This window comes from Sesamum indicum, linkage group LG2 (assembly GCF_000512975.1).
Source record: "Sesamum indicum cultivar Zhongzhi No. 13 linkage group LG2, S_indicum_v1.0, whole genome shotgun sequence".
NCBI lineage: Eukaryota > Viridiplantae > Streptophyta > Magnoliopsida > Lamiales > Pedaliaceae > Sesamum > Sesamum indicum.
This window is the reverse complement of record NC_026146.1, coordinates 2,716,602-2,736,524: the sequence shown is the minus strand read 5'-3', so window position 1 is coordinate 2,736,524 and position 19,923 is coordinate 2,716,602. Positions and strand designations below refer to the sequence as shown.

The window sequence follows — 19,923 nt, the reverse complement described above, 5'->3', positions numbered from 1 at the left end:
AAAGGTTTTTTTTTTTTGTAAATTTATATGTGCATGCTTTATGCATTAAAACTTATATAAATATTAAAATACTTTTAAACTATCTATATCATCATTTTAATTTATAAAAATTATTTAGTTTATGTAAGTATAAATAAATTATATATACAAACATATTTTATATAAATATAAAAAGGAAAAAATGAAAATGAATTCGAGGCGAGTTTTAATTCAAACCACTAAACATGTGATCCACTTAGACTTCAAAACCCATCCCAATCTGAGTCTGGGTTTAACTCAAACTATTACCATCCCTATTTAACACCACAATTAAATAGAGTATATCACACGAGATTTACAAAATACATAGTTTAGAGAGTTTTAAATTATTTTACTCTAATATAAGGTACAAAAACACATTAAAAATTCTCACAAATGCATATACATATTTTTTTTATTTATTTATTAAAAAGATAAATAAAATATATATAAGTAAATGAAACGGGTGGAAGATGTTGCCGTCCCCTGATATCCGCCAACGCGATCCAATTCAAATTCCAGTAAAGAATGTTGTCATGCACGCGCCACGTGCACACTAATCTCTCCTCCCCCCTCCTAAATACCTTGACGCGCCGCCTGTTATTTTTCCGCTCCCTCACGTCTCTTACCTGCTCTTCTTCGCTTCCGTCGCCCAAAAGTTTCTCCTCTCGCTTTCTGCCGCCTACTTTGTCCACAGCTCCAAGAATGGGATCATTCTCCGCCTTTGACGGGCTTTTGCAGTACCCCGTTGCTCGTCGGAACGAGTCTGTGGTTGACAATTATCATGGTGTTAAGGTCCCAGACCCTTATCGATGGTAATAGTTTGGTGTGGTTGAATATCATGTGCTGAATCCTCGTTTTAGCTTTTGGTAGTAGAGAGTTGGAAGGATTCAAATTGGAAAAAGAATTCAAACATCACCTTGAATTGATGAGGTGTTTCCTAGTTTACAAGTTTGATTTCTATGACTTTGGACTGAATGGACATCGATTCGGATATTATTTAAGCCTAATTTAACGCTATTTGAGATTTGGTATTGTTGAAATTCTTAATGGGTTTCATTTTGTTCTCCTATTTTTGTAGCAAATGTTTGTATGATGAATATGAAATAATGTGGTTAGGCTTGAGGACCCTGATTCAGCGGAGACAAAAGAGTTTGTGGAAAAGCAGATGAAATTGACGGATTCTGTGCTTAAGACCTGCGAAACAAGGGAAAAGCTTCGTGAAAAGCTTACCAAATTATATGACTTTCCCAAGTATACTGCTCCATTTAGGCAAGGTGACAAGTACTTTTACTTCCATAACACCGGCCTACAACCACAAACAGTCCTATATGTTCAGGTCTTTCTTCAAGGTTTCATCTTTTCTGTTTTTTTTAAAGTGCCACCTTATATCATGTGAATTTTGAAATTTTAGTCTTTTTGGTGGTTGTAGGATAGTTTGGATGGGAAACCTGAGGTTTTGCTTGATCCAAACACTCTAAGTGATGATGGGACTGTAGCACTGAGTGCATACGCGGTTAGTGAGGATGCAAAGTACTTGGCCTATGGCACTAGTTCAAGTGGGAGTGATTGGGTTACCATTAAAGTTTTGCGGATTGCTGATAAGAGCACTGAGCCGGATACCATTTCATGGGTAAAATTGAAAAATTGTCATGATATTTGCGATGTATTTCTTTCTAAACGTAAATCTGGGACGGAGTTGTTCTTCCTATATTGTATTACATCTGTAAACTCCAGACTTTTTGTTAATGTGCCCTGATGTATATTTGCTTTAACAGGTTAAGTTTTCAAGTATTAGTTGGACACATGATAGCAAGGGTTTTTTCTATAGCCGTTATCCAGCTCCTAAGTAAGTAATAATTGCATATGAAATATGTGCCTAACTTGCGTCCATTTGCTTCTATGTAGAGTAATTTGTTTTCAGATGAAAGATCACTGTGTTTGCTGTTAAAGCTTGATCACTTAATATTTATATTTTTGGAGCAACTGCTTTGTTGCATACTTGGTCTGCCAAGTATTTATACTATCAATCTTCTTAAGCCATTGATTCAGAATTGATCTTCATATATTATGTGTTATGGATGTTCCTTACATCTTTTCAACAGTGGGTTCTTGTGATCTTCATGTTGGATGGTTTGTTTTAAAGGGAAGGGGAGAAGTTGGATGCTGGAACTGAGACTCAAGCGAATCTAAACCATCAAATTTATTATCATTTTTTGGGTACTGACCAGTCTGAAGATATCTTATGCTGGAGCGATCCAGAAAATCCTAAACATACCCTCTCTGCTTCAGTCACAGAGGATGGGAAGGTACTAAAACTCTGACTTCACATTATTCAAAAGGTCTGCAAGTTGGTTTATTGCTCTTCTTGTTTGAGTTTGTTGCAATTCTGTCATGTGATTGATGCCATGATGAGTAAAAATACACACAAAAGATATGGACTGCTTAAAAGTGAAATTGGATTAATTGCTTCTTGAAAAGAGAACGGAAAATTAAAAAAAAGTACAATTGAACTTTTAAATAATGTCATTGTCTTATAAAATTTTTGCCCTTGACAGAGTTATGGTTTAATAAAGATAGTTTATGACATATCCGTGATCTTATGCTATAGAACAGAATGGGTAATGCAAATTGCTCTCCTTAAACTTGTCATCTAATCTTGTCTATTAAGCAATACATGCCAAAGACAAGTCAAGCCTTATCTACGATGATGGTTCTAGGGTAGAAACTTTTGGCTGGTACTCAACGGAATTAAGATGATTGCACCAATGTTAGCCTCTAGTAACATTGATGTGTAGTTGCAAGAAAAGAGGCTTTCCATGTTTTATAATATTTATTATATATATTTCTTTTATGCGCATAGATCATCTTATTTTGAGTGAGCAGCCTAATCCTTATGCTTGAAGCTGGTAATAATTGACGTACTTTCCGATTAACTGGTCCTTTAATTTTTCTGGAAATTGCAGTACGTTCTTCTGTATATTGGAGAAAATTGTGATCCTGTGAACAAGGTTTATTACTGTGACCTATTATCACTTCCCAAAGGACTTGAAGGTTATAAGGGGAAAAAAGAATTGCTTCCTTTTGTCAAGCTTGTTGACAAGTTTGACGCTTCCTATGAGTATGTTGCTAATGATGACACGATTTTCACCTTCCTCACTAATAAGGATGCTCCAAGAAACAAGCTAGTCCGAGTTGATCTGAAAGAGCCTAGTTCGTGGACTGAAGTACTCCAAGAAGATAAAAAAGACGTGCTTGAATCTGCTACAGCTGTAAATGGCAACCAAATCATAGTGAATTATTTGAGTGATGTGAAAAATGTTCTGCAAATAAGGGATCTAAAAACAGGTTCCCTTTTGCACCATTTACCACTCGAAATTGGGTCAGTATCTGAGATATCTTCTCGACGCAAAGACAGCATAATCTTTGTTGGCTTTACAAGCTTCCTTATCCCAGGCATTATATATACGTGCAACTTACAAGGCGAGGCCCCGGATCTGAGAATCTTCCGAGAAATAGTTGTCCCTGGCTTTGACAGGAGTGAATTTGAAGCCAGTCAGGTAAATACTAGCTTAAAAAAAATTTGCAGTCAAGAAGTGCGATTCATAATATGGAAGTTTCTCCTCTCTAATGTTCTGTTAGGCCCATCTTCCTACTTTGGAGAGAAATATTGTTTCACCTCCCATTTTCTTTTTACAACAAATGTTTCTGTACCTCTTGGTTTAATCAACAGCTATATACCTTTTCATTTGTACTAGTGTTAAACCATTGTTGGGATGAGTAGTGAGCTTTTACTTCTGGGCGTAAATTAATGATGTTCCTAATTCATGAGAACTGCAGTGCTAGAGTAATCATTCAATGCTTTCATATACTGATGTCATTACAATTTCTATCAACTTGTTTTTGTGTATGAACAATGAAAACTGACTCCTGTTGCAGGTTTTGGTGGGTATTCCATTGAAAGAACTTGATTCCAGTATTGTTTTCTTTATTATTCTTTTGCTTTCTGTGGTCGGTCCTTGATTGAAATATTCCTTGTTCAGGTTTTTGTGCCCAGTAAAGATGGCACTAAAATCCCAATGTTTATAGTGGCTAGAAAGGGGCTTTCCTTGGATGGATCTCATCCTTGTTTACTGTACGGATATGGTGGATTTAATATCAGTATTACACCATATTTCACCGCAAGCCGCATTTTGATCGCAAAGCATTTAGATGGTGTCTTTTGCATTGCGAACATACGCGGAGGAGGAGAGTATGGGGAAGAATGGCATAAAGCTGGTGCGCTTGCAAAGAAGCAGAATTGCTTTGATGACTTCATATCAGCTGCTGAGTATCTTGTCTCTGTTGGTTATACCCAACCGAAGAAGTTGTGCATTGAAGGTGGAAGCAATGGGGGGCTCCTTGTTGGGGCTTGTATTAATCAAGTAGCACTTCTTATCATCCTTTTCATACTTTTAGCTGCATACTTTTCTAACCGAGTTTGTTCATGAAAAACTTTGGGATATATGATTGCAGAGACCTGATCTTTTTGGCTGTGCTCTTGCTCATGTTGGTGTTATGGACATGCTAAGGTTTCATAAGTTTACCATTGGTGAGGGGTTCTCCAAAAGATGATTGCTTGTCTATTCACATTTTTTACATGTTTTAGAATTTTTAATTTGCCTCCCTCCACACTAGGCCATGCATGGACCTCAGACTATGGATGTTCAGATAAGGAGGAAGAGTTCAATTGGCTAATTAAGTGAGCACTTTCCCTTCTTGAGAATCAACTCTGTCGGCTTTCCAGACTAGATTAGACAAATGACTGGCTGTTAGCTTTGGTTTACTTGTTATTTTACCACTCCTCTTCTGTATTGTGTCTTTTGGTTAGAACATATGTGTGGTTTGTTCTTCAATTGTTTTTGTCTGGAGTAATTAGGAGTTGGAGATCTGATTGACTTATCATTGTTACTGTGAACCTCGTGATTCAAAATTTGGAGACTCAATAGACTATTTGTTTTTGGTTTTATCAAATGTGAAATCTAAATTGTGCCCCAGGAAACCTCTCAATCTTCTACGTCCTTGTTATCTTTTGACAATCCAAAATCTCCTAAATGAAGAGGTATTTCATCATGCATTTGTTTTAATGATAAAGATAAACCAAAATCAATATGCTAAGCTTATTATGAATTTTGGTTTAGCCCCTTGTTTGTACTGAGTTAATGGATTTTATTAATGCAATATTGTTTGTTCTTTATCCCAACCAGCGAGTGACTGAATCACTTATTGGAGTCCGCGTCTGAGTGAGCTAATTTTCTCTTCTTTGGCCTTTTCCTTTTTTTAGGTACTCGCCCTTGCATAATGTTAGGAGACCTTGGGATAAGACTTCTGATAAAGCCACTCAGTATCCATCCACTATGTTGTTGACGGCAGACCACGATGATCGTGTTGTCCCTCTGCACTCACTGAAGTTATTGGCGGTGTGTATTTTATCCATTGAAGTTATACCCTTTATTCTTTTTCCATTATCAACTTCTTTTTGGTAAGAGGAAGGAGTTGGGTGGTCGTGAATTATTAACTGTTTCCTAATTTTTGTTTGTGTAGGCAGACTCCACTAGGGCCAATAGCATAGTTGTGGATTATATTGTCTTATTGTATGTTCAGAACTGCCAAAAACAATAAACTGTTCGTCGTATTCTATGTTCAGAACTGCCAAAGATAATAAACTGTTCGTCGTATTCTATGTTCAGAACTGCCAAAGATAATAAACTGTTACTAATTGAAGAAAGTGCAAGTTAAGGACTTTGAGTAACTTTGAAAACGGGAAGCTATATAGTGAAATCTTTTGATACAGAATTGTACTTTTCAAGCTTAAATTGTATGTGAAACAAAATTTGTGACTGGTGGAATTTTACATAATATATGTGGAACCGCATGGCTGCTGTCTAGGGTGCTGTATCTCTGTTCTGGACCTCTCAATAGGTGGAAATGTGACTTTTAGTCTTCATTATGAAACTGCTGCCAACTTTTAGCAAAGATTGACCATCTCAGGGATAGACTTGAGAATTTTACACCATCTTTCTTTCACCTGTTACCATTCTGCATGTTGGTTCACTTCTCTAAATGTTGCTTATAGACCATGCAACACGTTCTATGCACGAGTGTGGAGAAAAGTCCTCAAACCAACCCAATCATCGGGCGCATAGAACAGAAGGCTGGACATGGAGCTGGAATGCCAACACAGAAAATAGTAAGTATATCAACCTATCACATCGCTCTTCTCAAGTTTCTCTCAACAACTGAATCAACCTGGACAAAACTGTGTTGCAGATTGACGAAGCTGCAGATAGATATGCCTTCATGGCTAAGGTGGTAGATGCATCCTGGATCGACTAGACCTAATGCCATTTTGGGTGAAGTCTACAAAATCTGGAAGTAAGAGTGTGGAAATACATGTTTTTACGGGATTTATCTGCTTGATTCAAATGGATAGGGTTTCCATCTGTTGACTTGCTAAGACATTTAGCGGGTACAATGATCATCTCTGTGGTAATTTTCCAGATAAGTGAAAGATGCTTTCTTCATTGCTGCTGCTCTGCCTTGGGAAAAAGAATGTATACTATGGGAGCCGACATACTACTCGTAGGTGGAGTTGGTTTTATGAAAAACATACCAAGTAATCAGAACAGTATTGCTTCACATTGCCCTTTAGCGTAAATTATGCCTGTCCAGGATTTTTCACATTAAATTATACGAAAATCATCAGTACGTCAACGAATTCTTGGAGTCGACCTAAGATATATATATATATATATATTTTTCTTATTATACTGGTTGGTTTGAAAGTATTAATTAAATTGATGAATTATATTGTGTCGGTATGTTATAGGTGTTGTGTTTAAGTGATATCATACATTTAATAGTTTTATATTTTTCTCTACATGAAAACATAGGATTGCTAATTTCACAACTTTTAAGATTAACAGTCATATGGGAGGCTAGAAATTCAACGGGGTGAGAGTACCTTACATTTTCTATAGGATACGCAAAATCTTGCACTTGATTATCAGCGTTGTGAAAACACAGAAGGATTTAAGTAACCACCACACTAAATTTGATGCCATCACCCGCAATGCATATAGAAATTTCCAAAAATATCACCCCAAGAGTAGCAATGGCAATTGGCAAGAACAAAAAAATAAGCTTCACACGTTTATTGGTCTTTCTTTCTTTTTCGTAAACTGGTACAGATGTAGACATATTTTGACCGAAAGGCGTTGAGAAGAACATAGCTACTAATGCAATACGTCTCATTCTCATCATCAATGCCTAAAGGTCTAAACGCAAACTGCCTGTGGTGGGTGAATACAACAAAAGCATCCTTTATCATTTCATGAGCAACATAACATAATTATCAGAACTTTGTCCTTGGTTAAATTCAATTCAAGATACATGCATCGAACCGACCTTTTTATACAATTTACTGTCCGCAGTTCGGACTATGCGACATCTTTTATTTAGTGAACAGATGAACTAACTCAACGTGCATAACTCCAAAGGCCCAGAAACATCAAAAGTCGAACAAATTAATCTGATCCGAGGCACAATCTTGATGCATACCAAGAAGATAACCCCTATTTTCTGGGTAGTATTAGGTTGACAGTATCGGAATGCTCTGCTCGTTTCTGAAGAAATTACTAGGGTCAACCTTGCTCTTCACCTCAACCAGCCTTTTGAAATTGTTCTTGAAATATTGAGTGCCCCAAACGCTTGCTTGTTTGTAGCTTGTGTTGCCGTCATTGTTCACTCCCAAATCCAAGTCCCTGTAGTTCAAATATGCAGCTCTCGGATTCTTGGAAACAAAGGGAGTCAGGTACTCGTATAGCCTTCTCAGCCAATTTATATACCTTTCAGCCTGCTTGTTACGTTCATTGTCCCAATAAGCCAAGTGCTGGATTTCATATATGTTCCCTGCTCTATGGGGAAAAGGGATTTGAGATTCAGGAATTTCACTCATTCTTCCACCGTATGGTGCAAAAATCAGCTGAGCATCAGCTGCTTCATCTTCGTCAAAGAATTTCCACAGCCCTTTGAGGCCATGTTTGGGGATGGGGACCTGGACAAAATCTGATTTTGCCTTGTAATAAGTCTTGGGATTAGGATTCCTGTTTGTTAAATCATCCAGAGTCGACCCGTCTGGAAGATCAGAAAAGTAGAGGACTGCCTCAATCCACCTCTTCTCCTTGCAGTCTTCCTGAACCAATCCCAGCTCGGGAAAACTCTCCTGCATCAACGGAAGCAGCCTGTCGATCTTTCCAAGAAAAATTGAGTTAAACGCAGCCTGGACCGTGGTTTTCTCCTTATGATGGCTAGAATTTACACGTGTTACAAGGATTCTGACAAACAAATCACGATCAAACTTGTCAGCAACATACTGCCAACGATGAACCAAGTCCGTTGCGTTTTGCTCCAATGTCCTATTTACAGTGAAAACAGTGACAATATCAGGGACTTTGACCAATCTAATCTTCCAGGCCGTGACTACTCCAAAACTGGCTGCCCCTCCACCTCTTATAGCCCAGAAAAGATCCTCCCCCATCGATTTCCTGTCAAGGATTTCGCCATTTGCATTGATGATTCTTGCATCAAGTACATTATCAGCCGCCAGTCCATATTTTCTCAACAATGTACCATACCCTCCTCCACTGAAGTGCCCTCCAACCCCCACAGTGGGACAAAGTCCATTAGGATATGCAAGATTCCCACTCCTCTTTGCAATCTGATAAGAAAGATTGCCTAAAAGCGCACCCCCCTCAACCCATGCAACTCTTTTCTTTGCATCAATTCTGATTGAGCTGAGATTCCTCAAATCAATTATAACAAACGGGACGTGGGAGGAATAAGACAGGCCCTCATAGTCATGGCCTCCACACCGAACTCGCACTTGCAGACCACTGGCCTTTGAGCATAAAACCACGGCCTGAATTTGAGACTCGGTGAAAGGAATAACAATGAAGGCAGGCTTTGGCATCGAAGGCGAAATGAAACGTATGTTTTGTATGGAGAAGAGCAGATTAGATAAGTAGGAGGAGTTGTTCTTAGAGTAAATGACTTGAGAGATGGATTCTGAGTTATGGGATTGAACGCAATGTAGAAATTTATGAGGGGCTTGGTGAGCAAAAACAGTGCATGCCAATGAGAAAACAAGGCAGCTGCTCAGAACTAGCGATGGCATGTGAACTACTGTCCTAGTCTTCATTTTTCTATTTCTGTGCAGGAATCACTAGCAATATTTGGTGCAAGAGAGCTGCTTGTGGTTTGATTCTTTATGGTGCAAGAATTGTTTGAGAAAGAGATTTCAGTATCAAGCCTGCGTCGTATACGTCAAGAGAAATGGAGGAAATTTAATGGCTAAAGTGTACCACATATTTGTTGGATGTAATGGTTTGACATTGATGTCTCCTTCGGTCCCACAGTGGGGAAGAAGGAGTTGAAAATTCAGACTCCACCAATTATTCTTACATTGCTGTCAAGGCTTTATTTTTTTGTCAATTTGGTCATTTAGCGTTTTCATTTTTTTAACTTTTCAAAGATAATATTTGGGTTTTTATATGTTTTTAATTTTTGTAAACTTTTTTTCTTGCCATTTATCTTCCTTGCCCGAAAAATGCATTTGCATCTCATGTGCACTTTTAAAATTGAGGCAATTATTTTTATTGACTTATTTTTTCCAGTATTTTAATTCTTTAAATTTAAGGGTAACATTTTGATCTTATATCTTTTCAAAATCTATGATTTCAATCATTTTTTCTGCAGGACTTCACCATTTTTTGACCTCTGGCAAATAAGAACTAAAATTGTAAAAATTAAAAAGATATGAAATTAAAATACTATCCTAAAAAGATAAAGAATGAAAACGACAAATAGCCTAATTCCGGTACCCAAAATACATTTAATCTTTGTTGTTTCCAAGTACGTATAGATAACATGGTAGGGATGGTGTTGCCGGGCACGTAGTTGCTACTCTTGTTATAGGATAATTATGTAGCCAATGCTCATGACGCAATAAATTATTTATAGAAAGGTTATATTTATGTAGCCAATGCCCATCAATAAAATTGTTTATAGAAGGAAATAAATAAGTTATAAAATTTTTCACATGTTATTACAATTAAAAAAATAGTTTATTTAAAGAATAATTTATTAACTCAATAAACATATAAATCCATTTTTTAGATATATAAAAATATATTATTTTGGCAAAAAACTATACCATCCAAAAGTTTGTGAACTTATTCTATTAGAAGAATAATTTGTGCAAAAAAAAAAAATTATCAAATATGTTAGGAATAGCAAATACTATATTGGGGGAGTAAATGGTTGATTTTACCTAAGAGAATAAGTATTCTTAAACCTAAAAAATTATACCAATTATGAATGCTCACTCCATTTCTACCTACTAATCACCCCCTTATTATAAGATATAGTAGTGAGCACAATGTGAATGAAAAATTAAAAAAATAATTGTCCACTTATTCCATAAAAAAATACGTAAAATTATAGTTCATAATTTACAAAAACATTTTGGTCGATTATAAATAAAAACCCAACAATCACTAAAATCAGAAATATTAATAATATTTCAAACATCAAATCTCTCGTCGAATATACCGTATAAGATATTTACCAAGCCAATGCTTATATGGGTATGTATTTACTTTAATTGATGTGATAATTTGAATATCTGTATATAAAACTATATACATATGTAGGTAATGATTGGGACATTTATATATACATAAATAGCAACAATTATATTCCTTGTGGATGAAAATAGGAGAGCGTGAAACATGCTTGATGGGGTACGAAATCCGTAGCATGAGAAATGGTGTGAAGAGAAGACAAGACAAGACACAAATAGTAATGGCAACTACTGGCTACCAAATCCATAGCATGGTATCGTCGGCTCCACTCACACTCACAACCACAAGCATTAACCAAAACAAACCATCACAGATTTGCATTTCAATTATTTTGAATTTATAGATTATTCACATGATTTGATCTGATACAGAAATTATTTTAAAATTTAATTAAATTATATAAAAATACATGCAATCCCGTGATATTGTTAGTGAGCAAATTGCCCCCCATGAAATCTTTTTTTGTATTTTTTAAAATATAGTATTTTACCTCCCAAGACGAGGTAAATTGCTACTTTTTTTTTATAAGAGGGTAAGCTGCCTATTTACAATATTATAGGAGTAAATTGTATCAAATCCTAAAAATATCACGTATAAGTAAGCAGCTTTATATTAGTTGGAGACAAGTTGAAAAAGGTGAAAGTGAAGGAACAAGTACCCAGTATGGTGTGGTTGTGGCCCTCAAGAACATGGATCTTTCACTCTCAATCTTCTGTACATTTCTTCCTACCTCACCAACTTTCTCATTCCTCCATGTGAGAAGAGTGTTTTTGGCCGGTTGCTCCGCCCACAGACGGCTACAGATTATCGTTTTCCTTGGAACACTTTCTCCTTCACTAGATTTTTTAGAGGAAACTATCTGATTTCATTGCCTTAATATCGAGAACGTGTACTGGGATTATATCATAAAAGACAACAGCAAAGTTAGAAAACTGACTTGAACATCGGTCCGTTCATTGTATTGTATGGAATAAAATGGAACCTAAAATCGGGGCATCATTGACCATGCCGGGTGGAAAGAACTTTAATGACGTCGCAGGTATACTTTCACTTGAAAACCAATTTGAGGGATGCCTCATTTTACGCCTGGAAGCAATCCATCTTCACATCTGTAACATCAAGTTGCAATATTTCTGCTCTGCATTTGAGAATTGAACCAATGCTGAAAATGTAAAACAGAATAAAGGTCAGGGAAACTGAGTTAAGAAGATGATGCAAGAGAGAGAGAGAGAGAGCTATTTTAAATATTTGCTATACGTAGTAATAATCTGCTTAAGATGTGCCATTAGTTAGAAAATGAAATTTCACATTCATTCACTTTCGAATAAGCACGAAGACCTAAAAAGAAATTCCATTTCAAAAAGAACTCTGTCCCCGATGCCTGCGTAGAAGTGCAGTTGCTATTAAGGAAGATGTGCCATTAGTTAGAAAATGAAATTTCACATTCATTCACTTTCGAATAAGCACGAAGACCTAAAAAGAAATTCCATTTCAAAAAGAAGATCTCTCTGTCCCCCGAGCGAGCTCCAGAAGAAGCCACTTTCGTGCTACTAGCTTACTAAGCTTCTTTCCCTCTATCTCTACGAAAAGTAGAAGTAACTCCAGACGCTTTCTCATTAGCTCATTTTTTTCGTATTATATAAGCATTTCGGATTGGAAACCAATCGTCATACTGGTTGGCCCCGGACGGAGAGGCTTTTCTCTTTCTAGAGGATTTCGTAACAAAGGGCTCCTGAGGTGCTAGCCGCCCTCTGGGGCTACACTTATACAGCCAGGCCAAACATACTGTGATTCGCCTAGCTGGGTGATTCCAAAATCCCTAGAATGAGTCAAGTTGTTCGACCAGAGTAGTGAAGATCTCAATTCTAAAAGATTTTTCCAGGCAGCATCTCGAATGTGAAACAAACATCACCAATGCATTAATCTTTAAATAAACATAAGTTCTTTGAGCTATCATATCCATCTAACGGATCCAATAAGACCAGAAAGCCAGTGATCGGGCAGAATGGGAACAAGAATTATACTATCCTGACCCGTGAGATATCCATAAGCATGCATCTCATTGAAAGAAAATTGATGTTGTTGCAAGGTGATTGAAGTTCATACCTTGGATGTGTGCGTCCAAGATCCCCATGAACAAATTCCTTGATGTATGTTCCAGCCTGGTTAAGATACAGTTGTCAGGATCAAGGGTCAGCATAAAATTCAAGAAAATATAGAATGGAGGTAAGTTTTTGTATGGCTTTCAATCTAATCAGAGAACATGAAAGCTGAGGAAGAATCAAGTATATGTCAGATATTATCCTACCAGCGATCCCACTTTAAGATCCCACTGACCCATGTAGATAATACTAAAGTATTGCATTGCAGGTTATAGTTAGTCGTATATTTTGTTGACAAATAAAATGTTAATCTTTAATCTAAACGAATGAATTTCTTTTTACACAAATAAAGATGTTTTACCTGTGTGCACAAATGCAAAAGGAAATATTGAGAACTTCCAGCTATTCTCTCTATTCTCATCCTGAAATATCACACATAAAAAGATAAAAATGGCTTCAAAACAGCACAAGATAGTGTAATATGTCATTTTAGGACTTCTGTACCAATGTATGGTTTTTTCACGCTCTAATGGGCTTCGGCGATGGAGAACCCTTATTGGAGTTTTCTGCAAAATTTGCTAAACAAAAAAATGGAATTCGTTATAAGGGGCTGTGTTTCATAATGTCCCAAGGGAGTGATTTTTAAAAGAATATATCCAAAAACTACTTTACATAAAAAAAATTGCTGAAAATCTAAATGTGCTACGTATATATGTAACTGTCAAGGAATCCTGTGCACAACATATGAAAGCTATCGAAAGAGATTAATGAAGTAACTAAAATCAAGTATGCACACACCATATAAGTATATAATATAAAGCTAACACAATTTTAATAGTTTTAATCATTGTTTATCAAGCCTATCTCAAGCAGAAAACCACATAACATCAGGACGAAAGAGACAGTGATATCAGCAATCGGCCCAGAGAGAGAGAGAGTGAAGAAAGCAAAACTACCATGTCCCTCACTGATGCTAATGTCTGCACATCGTCATCATTTAGAGGGCGAGGAATCCACACAAGTGCAGCATACTGTTTCTACATAAAAAGTATTGAATTGTTATGTATGATAGCAAATCATACAAGATGTGACCTAACCAATTGACTACAAAGTGAAGCAATTTACCTGCTTTTCTGCTTCTCCTTCACGCATCAGCTCCCAACCCTGATTGCCTAAGACCTTAAGATTCTTTACCTTCACCTGCCCATACAAATTTATTGTGTACTTGATCACAAATCAAAATTTGAAGGTAAGTAAATGCAACAAATAAATGAAATTAATAGTACTCACAAATTTGCTTTCTAGGCTATTTATTTTGTTTTCGATATCTTTTACTAACGCATCAGAAGGGACTTGGCGTGCATTTTGGATCTCAACCAGAAAAGGCCGCCCTGTACCCAACATCCGAACCTAGCAAGGAGAGATGGAATGAAAACTGAATGGTATTTGAAAATTCAGAAATAACTAATTCTGAAATCTGAAAGCTCCTTTACATCAATATCTTCTCTGCCGGCAGCGTGAAACTTATAAGTGTCACCCTGGCACATGGGAAGGATGTTGCCACCAACTATTTCCTGCAAAGGCAAAGCATGAAAACTCATGAACGACGCCTTTTCATCATCTCACATCATTACCCTGAAAATAAAGAATTATTAGGAGGTCCTCTACCTCAATAGATGCTTCACCCATTCGCTCATCATCTATGATCCAGCGTGTCTGACTGACATTTCTAGAGTACTGCATCAGAAAGAGCAACAACATAATTGTTTTCCCTATCAGTCAATCTGACAAAAAAAGACAGTTGGTTGGCCTCCTAACTAGGTATGGGTTACAGGAAGGACAAAGCCCTTAAAAGTGAATCCCTTCGATACAAGCATGCATAAAATGCTGCTATCTGCCAATGACAGCATATAACAATGTAAAGCAAAACTGAAGGAGAACTTTAGGGTCAACAAATGTGATTATCTATAATATCAAACGATTCACACTTATGAATGAAATTCAAAGTGCAAAAGGATCAAACAACTGTTTCTCAAGTCTAGATAAATAGAACGCATTATCAGTGACATACTGACATTATCCAAGGAACATTATGCAGCAATGTTATAGCACCTTAAGATATCTCCCACCAACATAGACGGAAGTTCTGTAGCATTGAAAGTTCAAGGAGCAGCACTGGTTGACCTAAAAATAAAAAAGTTACATATTTAGTAATCCAGCATCAATAATTCAAAGTTTGAAGAGTATTACAATAAATATAAGTATGCTGCGAAGCTCCTTATAGTTCCTTATTTTAAGGGAGACTGACAAGGGTGAAATGCATGACAAGGAAGCAAGACATAAAGAGCCAGATGAACAAATAATTGAAAACAATACCTTCTCTAGAGGGAATTTTGATAGACCAACCCTGCCATCTTCCAAGGCGGTTGAAGATTTTCTAGTGAGATCATGTCCTTCAACTCTATGAAAGCCACCATCTTTCTTGAAGTTATCACTGTCATCTGTTCCATTGACATTTTAAAGGAAGTGAAATGTGCAGAATGCAGAACAACTAACCGCAACATTCCTCACATATCTGCCTTCACCGTCTCTTGACTGTTATAGCCAAAGAACCAATAGATAGCTATCTCTTGAATGCAATTATGAATTCTATCAAAATGCTAGTTCAATTATTCTGGATGTCTACACTGTTAGACAAATGACACACTCTGTGTTTAGATGAATATAAGCATAGAGGCCCATCCTCAAGCATCATTAGTTCACACTTTCTGAGCACCATAAGGTTGCACGCAATAAGCATGACTGGACAAAAGCGTAATAATATATGCCTCAGATGCCGCTTGCTACAGTATAAACTTTTCAAGAGAGATCAACATAATCACATCTTTCCAAATATTAAGGGACACCTGGCCATACAGTACCATAAGGTGGCAGTACATGAAAATGGGGCGACACTTGGTTAGACAATACCACTAACAAAGTGATAAATAAAAAATATTTTTAAACAAGTACGGTATTTTACTAAAATTTAGAATGCCAGACTTCTATAGACTCTAGTATCTATTGCTTATGCTTCAAACTCAAACTGATCGAATATTTATTACCTGTTTTCCTCCTCTTACAGAATCCATTTTTCTCCTTTATGTGCCGGTCCCTTGTTGATGCATCAGAAAGTGTGTATGTCAAGCGAACTCGGAAAGAACTTACATTGCATTTTATACCCTACAAAATGTCAACCTTTTAAAAGACTAAACCCTCTACAGTTGTATCTTTATCCCAAAAACAAAAAAGAAACATAGAAGAAAGAGAGAATCAGCATCTCCGCTTTGCAATATTTACAATGCAGCCATCAGTTTCCATCTCTTTTCCTCATAGAATGTTCAGTGCAATTATGAAGTTCAAGTTATGCCAATTGAATGCTTCAGTTTAAAGAAATTCAGCAATTTTTACAAACTGTGATGATTGAAATGGAGTAAAAGTTTACCAACAATGTCTCCAAAGGATTTGTCACAGACAACTTCAGGAAATCTTTTGTGGCAAAGCATTCAGATGGAAGCTTTTCCAGGAACCAAGATTCAGAACTATACTTCTCTTGTATATACAACCTAATGAACAAAATGATCAAAGTATCTGAAATCACGGGTAGTGCATATATATCAATGAACGCCTCAATGAATGAGTAGAAAAACCAAAAAACGAGTCAAAATTACAAGTACAACAAATACATAAAGCTAACAGAAGGGATTTTGAGCCAGCCCTGGGATTCATGATCAATTAAAATTCAACAATTTGCAAACAAATCACTAACCAAACTGCTTGTTCATTTTCAACAACATCTTGGGGTAGCGAGACTTCAAGTGAGAAGCTATCACTTTGATGGCCCTCTTGCTTTACAACTTCTTCCATCGCTGCAGCAAAATCACTGGCAGAATCCTTTTTCACCAATGTCCCATTATCATCATTATATAGAAACTGCAAGATGCCTAGACAAACACTACAAACTTTAATCTCCTCCTTGACCTCTCTCAAGGATTCTAAATCATTCAAATCTTTAGTTTCTCTAGGACTACTACTAGTGCCATCTCCTTCACATCCTGTTACTTCACGAAGAATTGTACTAAGAATTGGTGTCACCAGGGAAGGACGAGAACAAATTTGCTCATGAAGAGAAAATAGCCGAAATATACATCGCACACAAACCTGCACGGTAATGAAACCTCTATTACATAAACATCAAGTTATCAAGATAAACCGACTAAAGTGGTTTAAAACATAAATTGGACTCTGCACTTCGCATTAAAAGTTTGTTCGGATCCATCAAACTGGAATCACGATACAGGGATTTGTTAAAAATCTACTGTCTTTCAACAGATATTTTAATCCCAACTCTTAACATTTCAATCTTTAGTGACAACGCCATGAAAACAGCAGCTATTAACACACCAAGGGAGAAGTTATAAACTTGATTAGCAGAAAACGTGAAACTTACACTCGAAAAATCAGTTAATGACTTCTGTAATATACAAAAAGCTCTAAAATTTGAATAAAGATTGAACAGAAACAACGAATAGCACTCTTCCAGTAAGATACACTTGTAAGTTGTAAGAAAATAAATAAATTCCCGTTCTGCTGATTTTTGCAACATAATAAGCATTATTAGAACTAAATAGAACATAACAAGAAAGGAAAGATTGATTTTGAGAACAGAACTGACGCCGTTAGACAGCAGGTCTTTGAGGGGTTGAGCCGGCACCGCACGGACAGAGTCACGAAGGAGCTTCAGGTCATCATTGTCGGCTTCGACGGAGGAACTAAAACGCGCTTCTTCATTGATTCCGTCAGCGGCCGCACCCGTGGTGGCCATTCCCGAAGTCCCCTCCGTTCACTTCGCCAAGAAAGGTGGTTTTCGTGGAGTATCACCAGTTCACAATAGAGAGTAGTCTCAAGAATGAAACCGATGAATAGAAGCACGCTTTTAGGAGAAGGCGTGATAATCGCCCGGGGTAGTTCAGTAAAGCCGTGTTTGATGCTAGGATTTTAGATTTATTTATTCAGTCTTTTATATTCTTTTAAATGGAAAAAGAGCCATCTTTTCATGATGGATCATGACTTCTAAATGTGCGCTTAGCAGTAATCAATTCTGGTGAATGTTTCTGCCCCGGCTTATGATCAAAACAAATATCAACTGGCATTTCTGGCAAGAATTGAGAATTTGGTCTATTAATCATCGAAGTTACTGTAGATTTTCTACGGACCATCAACATGAGAATCTCATTTCCTTGTTACAATCATGTAAACAGACCTCTCAAACTGCTCAGATTCATGGGATGATGTTGAAGACTGGTTTTGACAATATTCCATACCCACTGAGCAAACTTCTTGCACAAGTTTGTATGCAAGATATCCGGTATGCAGCCGCTGTTTTCGAACAGATAAAAAGCCCAAACCTTTACATGTTCAATACCATGCTCAGAGGGTATTCCATCAGCAGTGAACCCCAAATAGGTCTTGCTTTGTTCAATTGCATGAGAGCCCAAAACCACAGACAAGATTTCTTGCTTGATCAGTTCACTTTTGTTTCGGTTCTGAAATCTTGTTCTCGTTTATTGGAGGTCTGGACTGGGCTTGGAGTTCATACGGTTGTTCTCAAAACTGGGTTTGATTTGTTTTTGAATGTCAAGAATGCTCTTTTGCATTTCTATTGTGTTTGTGGGAGAATTCCTGAGGCCCACCAGCTGTTTGATGAATTGAGGACAATGAGAGACTTGGTTTCATGGAACACGTTGATGGGGGGCTATCTTTGTGCGTCTCAATATGATTTGGTTGTGGATTTGTTCAAAAAACTATATAGGGATGGTTCTGCCATCAGTGTGACTACTGCACTCCGTGTTTTGTCAGCGGTGGGGGAACTAAGAGATATTTCTTTAGGAGAATGTCTACATATGTTTTGCCTCAAGGTTGGATTTTTGTGTAATCTAAATATAGTTACTGCATTAATTTCCATGTATGGGAAACATCGGTTCATTTATTCTGCTCGTAGAATCTTTGATGAAATTGATGTTAAGAAAGATGTCGTATTGTGGAACTGTTTGATTGATGTGTATGCTAAAACGGGTTTTCTTGAAGAAGCTTTGGAATTGCTGACATTGATGAAGCATGATGGCCTACTTCCTAATTCATCTACCTTGGCAGGACTGCTTTCTGCTTGCTCTGCATCTGGGGCTCTGGCTATAGGACAATACGTGCATGATTATGTGGAGGAGCAGCAGTTGGTGTTGGATGTAGTTCTTGGCACAGCAATCGTAGATATGTATGCTAAGAGTGGGTTGCTTGAGAAAGCAGTCAGTGTTTTCGATAGAATGGAGTGCAAAGACGTCAGGTCTTGGACGGCCATGATTTCGGGTTATGGGCTACACGGGCAAGCCAATCATGCTGTAACGCTCTTTCATATAATGGAGGAGGAGGGATTTGCACCTAACGAAGTGACCTTTTTGGCGGTGCTAAATTCTTGTAGCCATGGAGGTTTAGTGGAAGAGGGGACAAAGTGTTTCAGGAGAATGGTGGAAGTGTATAAAATGATCCCAAAGATTGAACATTATGGATGTATTATCGATCTCTTAGGCCGTGCTGGCTTGCTGGAAGAAGCATACGAGCTAATCAGGGGATTGCCACTGGAGAGGGACAGCACTGCTTGGCGTGCCTTGCTTGGGGCTTGTAGAGTCTATGGTAATGTTGATGTCGCAGAGCGTGTGAAACAAGAATTAGAACAAATACATGAAGAACATCCAGCTGATTGGCTTGCTCTTACCAGTACTTACGCTGTAGCTGGGATGGTGCCACATCATACTTGTCTATTGGAGAGGGCAAAGCTGTTGGTGAAAGAAGCTGATTATGTCCAACGTGCAAAGAAGGAAGCTGGATGCAGTACAATTGAGAGTTTAGACAACATGAGAGATGATCTTCATTAGTAGCAAACTTGAGACTCCCCACTACTTCTGTAACTTTGTTGGCTTGTTGCTTTTCTTGCTAACTCCAAACTGAAATGCTGAAAAAAGGTACACTGTAGTTTAGAGGTGTTGTGTTTTTCTTTCCCCCTCAATAATATCCTAAGCTCATATATC

General features: G+C 37.3%; 4 protein-coding genes across 6 annotated transcripts; 2 read left to right on the top strand and 2 right to left on the bottom strand.

Moving 5' to 3' along the window:
* LOC105178116 (prolyl endopeptidase) lies at window positions 487–6,825 on the top strand. Its single transcript, XM_011101487.2, has 13 exons — window positions 487–833; window positions 1,138–1,357; window positions 1,451–1,651; window positions 1,797–1,867; window positions 2,165–2,327; window positions 2,985–3,578; window positions 4,062–4,442; window positions 4,534–4,609; window positions 4,696–4,759; window positions 5,342–5,477; window positions 6,134–6,247; window positions 6,328–6,432; window positions 6,559–6,825. Exons 1-12 carry the CDS (start codon window positions 547–549, stop codon window positions 6,391–6,393), a joined length of 2,373 nt encoding a protein of 790 aa, XP_011099789.1. The 5' UTR covers window positions 487–546; the 3' UTR covers window positions 6,394–6,432; window positions 6,559–6,825.
* LOC105178106 (berberine bridge enzyme-like 18) lies at window positions 7,187–9,574 on the bottom strand. The gene has a single exon (XM_011101474.2). It carries the CDS (start codon window positions 9,254–9,256, stop codon window positions 7,649–7,651), a length of 1,608 nt encoding a protein of 535 aa, XP_011099776.1. The 5' UTR covers window positions 9,257–9,574; the 3' UTR covers window positions 7,187–7,648.
* On the bottom strand, window positions 11,117–17,800 carry LOC105178095 (putative tRNA pseudouridine synthase Pus10). 3 transcript variants are annotated; one of them, XR_849099.2, is made up of 16 exons: window positions 17,517–17,800; window positions 16,611–17,002; window positions 16,287–16,407; window positions 15,907–16,024; window positions 15,179–15,303; window positions 14,915–14,986; window positions 14,471–14,539; window positions 14,296–14,376; window positions 14,093–14,212; window positions 13,928–14,002; window positions 13,759–13,839; window positions 13,307–13,380; window positions 13,164–13,224; window positions 12,807–12,862; window positions 11,638–11,862; window positions 11,117–11,536 (listed from the first exon to the last, which is right to left on the bottom strand). XR_849099.2 is itself a non-coding variant. In XM_011101458.2 (15 exons), the coding sequence occupies exons 1-15, from the start codon at window positions 17,664–17,666 to the stop codon at window positions 11,781–11,783; spliced, it is 1,677 nt and encodes a 558-aa protein (XP_011099760.1). In that variant the 5' UTR covers window positions 17,667–17,800; the 3' UTR covers window positions 11,485–11,780. The 3 variants fall into 3 exon arrangements, 2 of the variants coding, with proteins under 2 accessions (XP_011099760.1, XP_020547511.1); XM_011101458.2 differs by having other exon boundaries at window positions 11,485–11,862; XM_020691852.1 differs by having other exon boundaries at window positions 11,485–11,862; window positions 13,759–13,833.
* LOC105178086 (pentatricopeptide repeat-containing protein At1g26900, mitochondrial) lies at window positions 17,811–19,921 on the top strand. Its single transcript, XM_020691851.1, has one exon. The coding sequence runs from the start codon at window positions 17,950–17,952 to the stop codon at window positions 19,768–19,770; it is 1,821 nt and encodes a 606-aa protein (XP_020547510.1). The 5' UTR covers window positions 17,811–17,949; the 3' UTR covers window positions 19,771–19,921.

What these genes read in the sequence shown, in the direction of transcription:
- LOC105178086 (XM_020691851.1), top strand. Translation starts at nt 17,950, where the DNA reads ATGTTTCTGCCCCGGCTTATGATCAAAACAAATATCAACTGGCATTTC.
- LOC105178106 (XM_011101474.2), bottom strand. Translation starts at nt 9,256, where the DNA reads ATGAAGACTAGGACAGTAGTTCACATGCCATCGCTAGTTCTGAGCAGC.
- LOC105178116 (XM_011101487.2), top strand. Translation starts at nt 547, where the DNA reads ATGTTGTCATGCACGCGCCACGTGCACACTAATCTCTCCTCCCCCCTC. An exon ending in AGCCGTTATCCAGCTCCTAA is followed by an intron (nt 1,868 to 2,164) that starts GTAAGTAATAAT and finishes TTTGTTTTAAAG; the next exon opens with GGAAGGGGAGAAGTTGGATG. An exon ending in GAGTTCAATTGGCTAATTAA is followed by an intron (nt 4,760 to 5,341) that starts GTGAGCACTTTC and finishes TCCTTTTTTTAG; the next exon opens with GTACTCGCCCTTGCATAATG.
- LOC105178095 (XM_011101458.2), bottom strand. Translation starts at nt 17,666, where the DNA reads ATGGCCACCACGGGTGCGGCCGCTGACGGAATCAATGAAGAAGCGCGT. An exon ending in TAGCATCAGTGAGGGACATG is followed by an intron (nt 13,381 to 13,758) that starts GTAGTTTTGCTT and finishes TTTTTTGTTTAG; the next exon opens with CAAATTTTGCAGAAAACTCC. An exon ending in CGTGAAAAAACCATACATTG is followed by an intron (nt 13,225 to 13,306) that starts GTACAGAAGTCC and finishes GTGATATTTCAG; the next exon opens with GATGAGAATAGAGAGAATAG.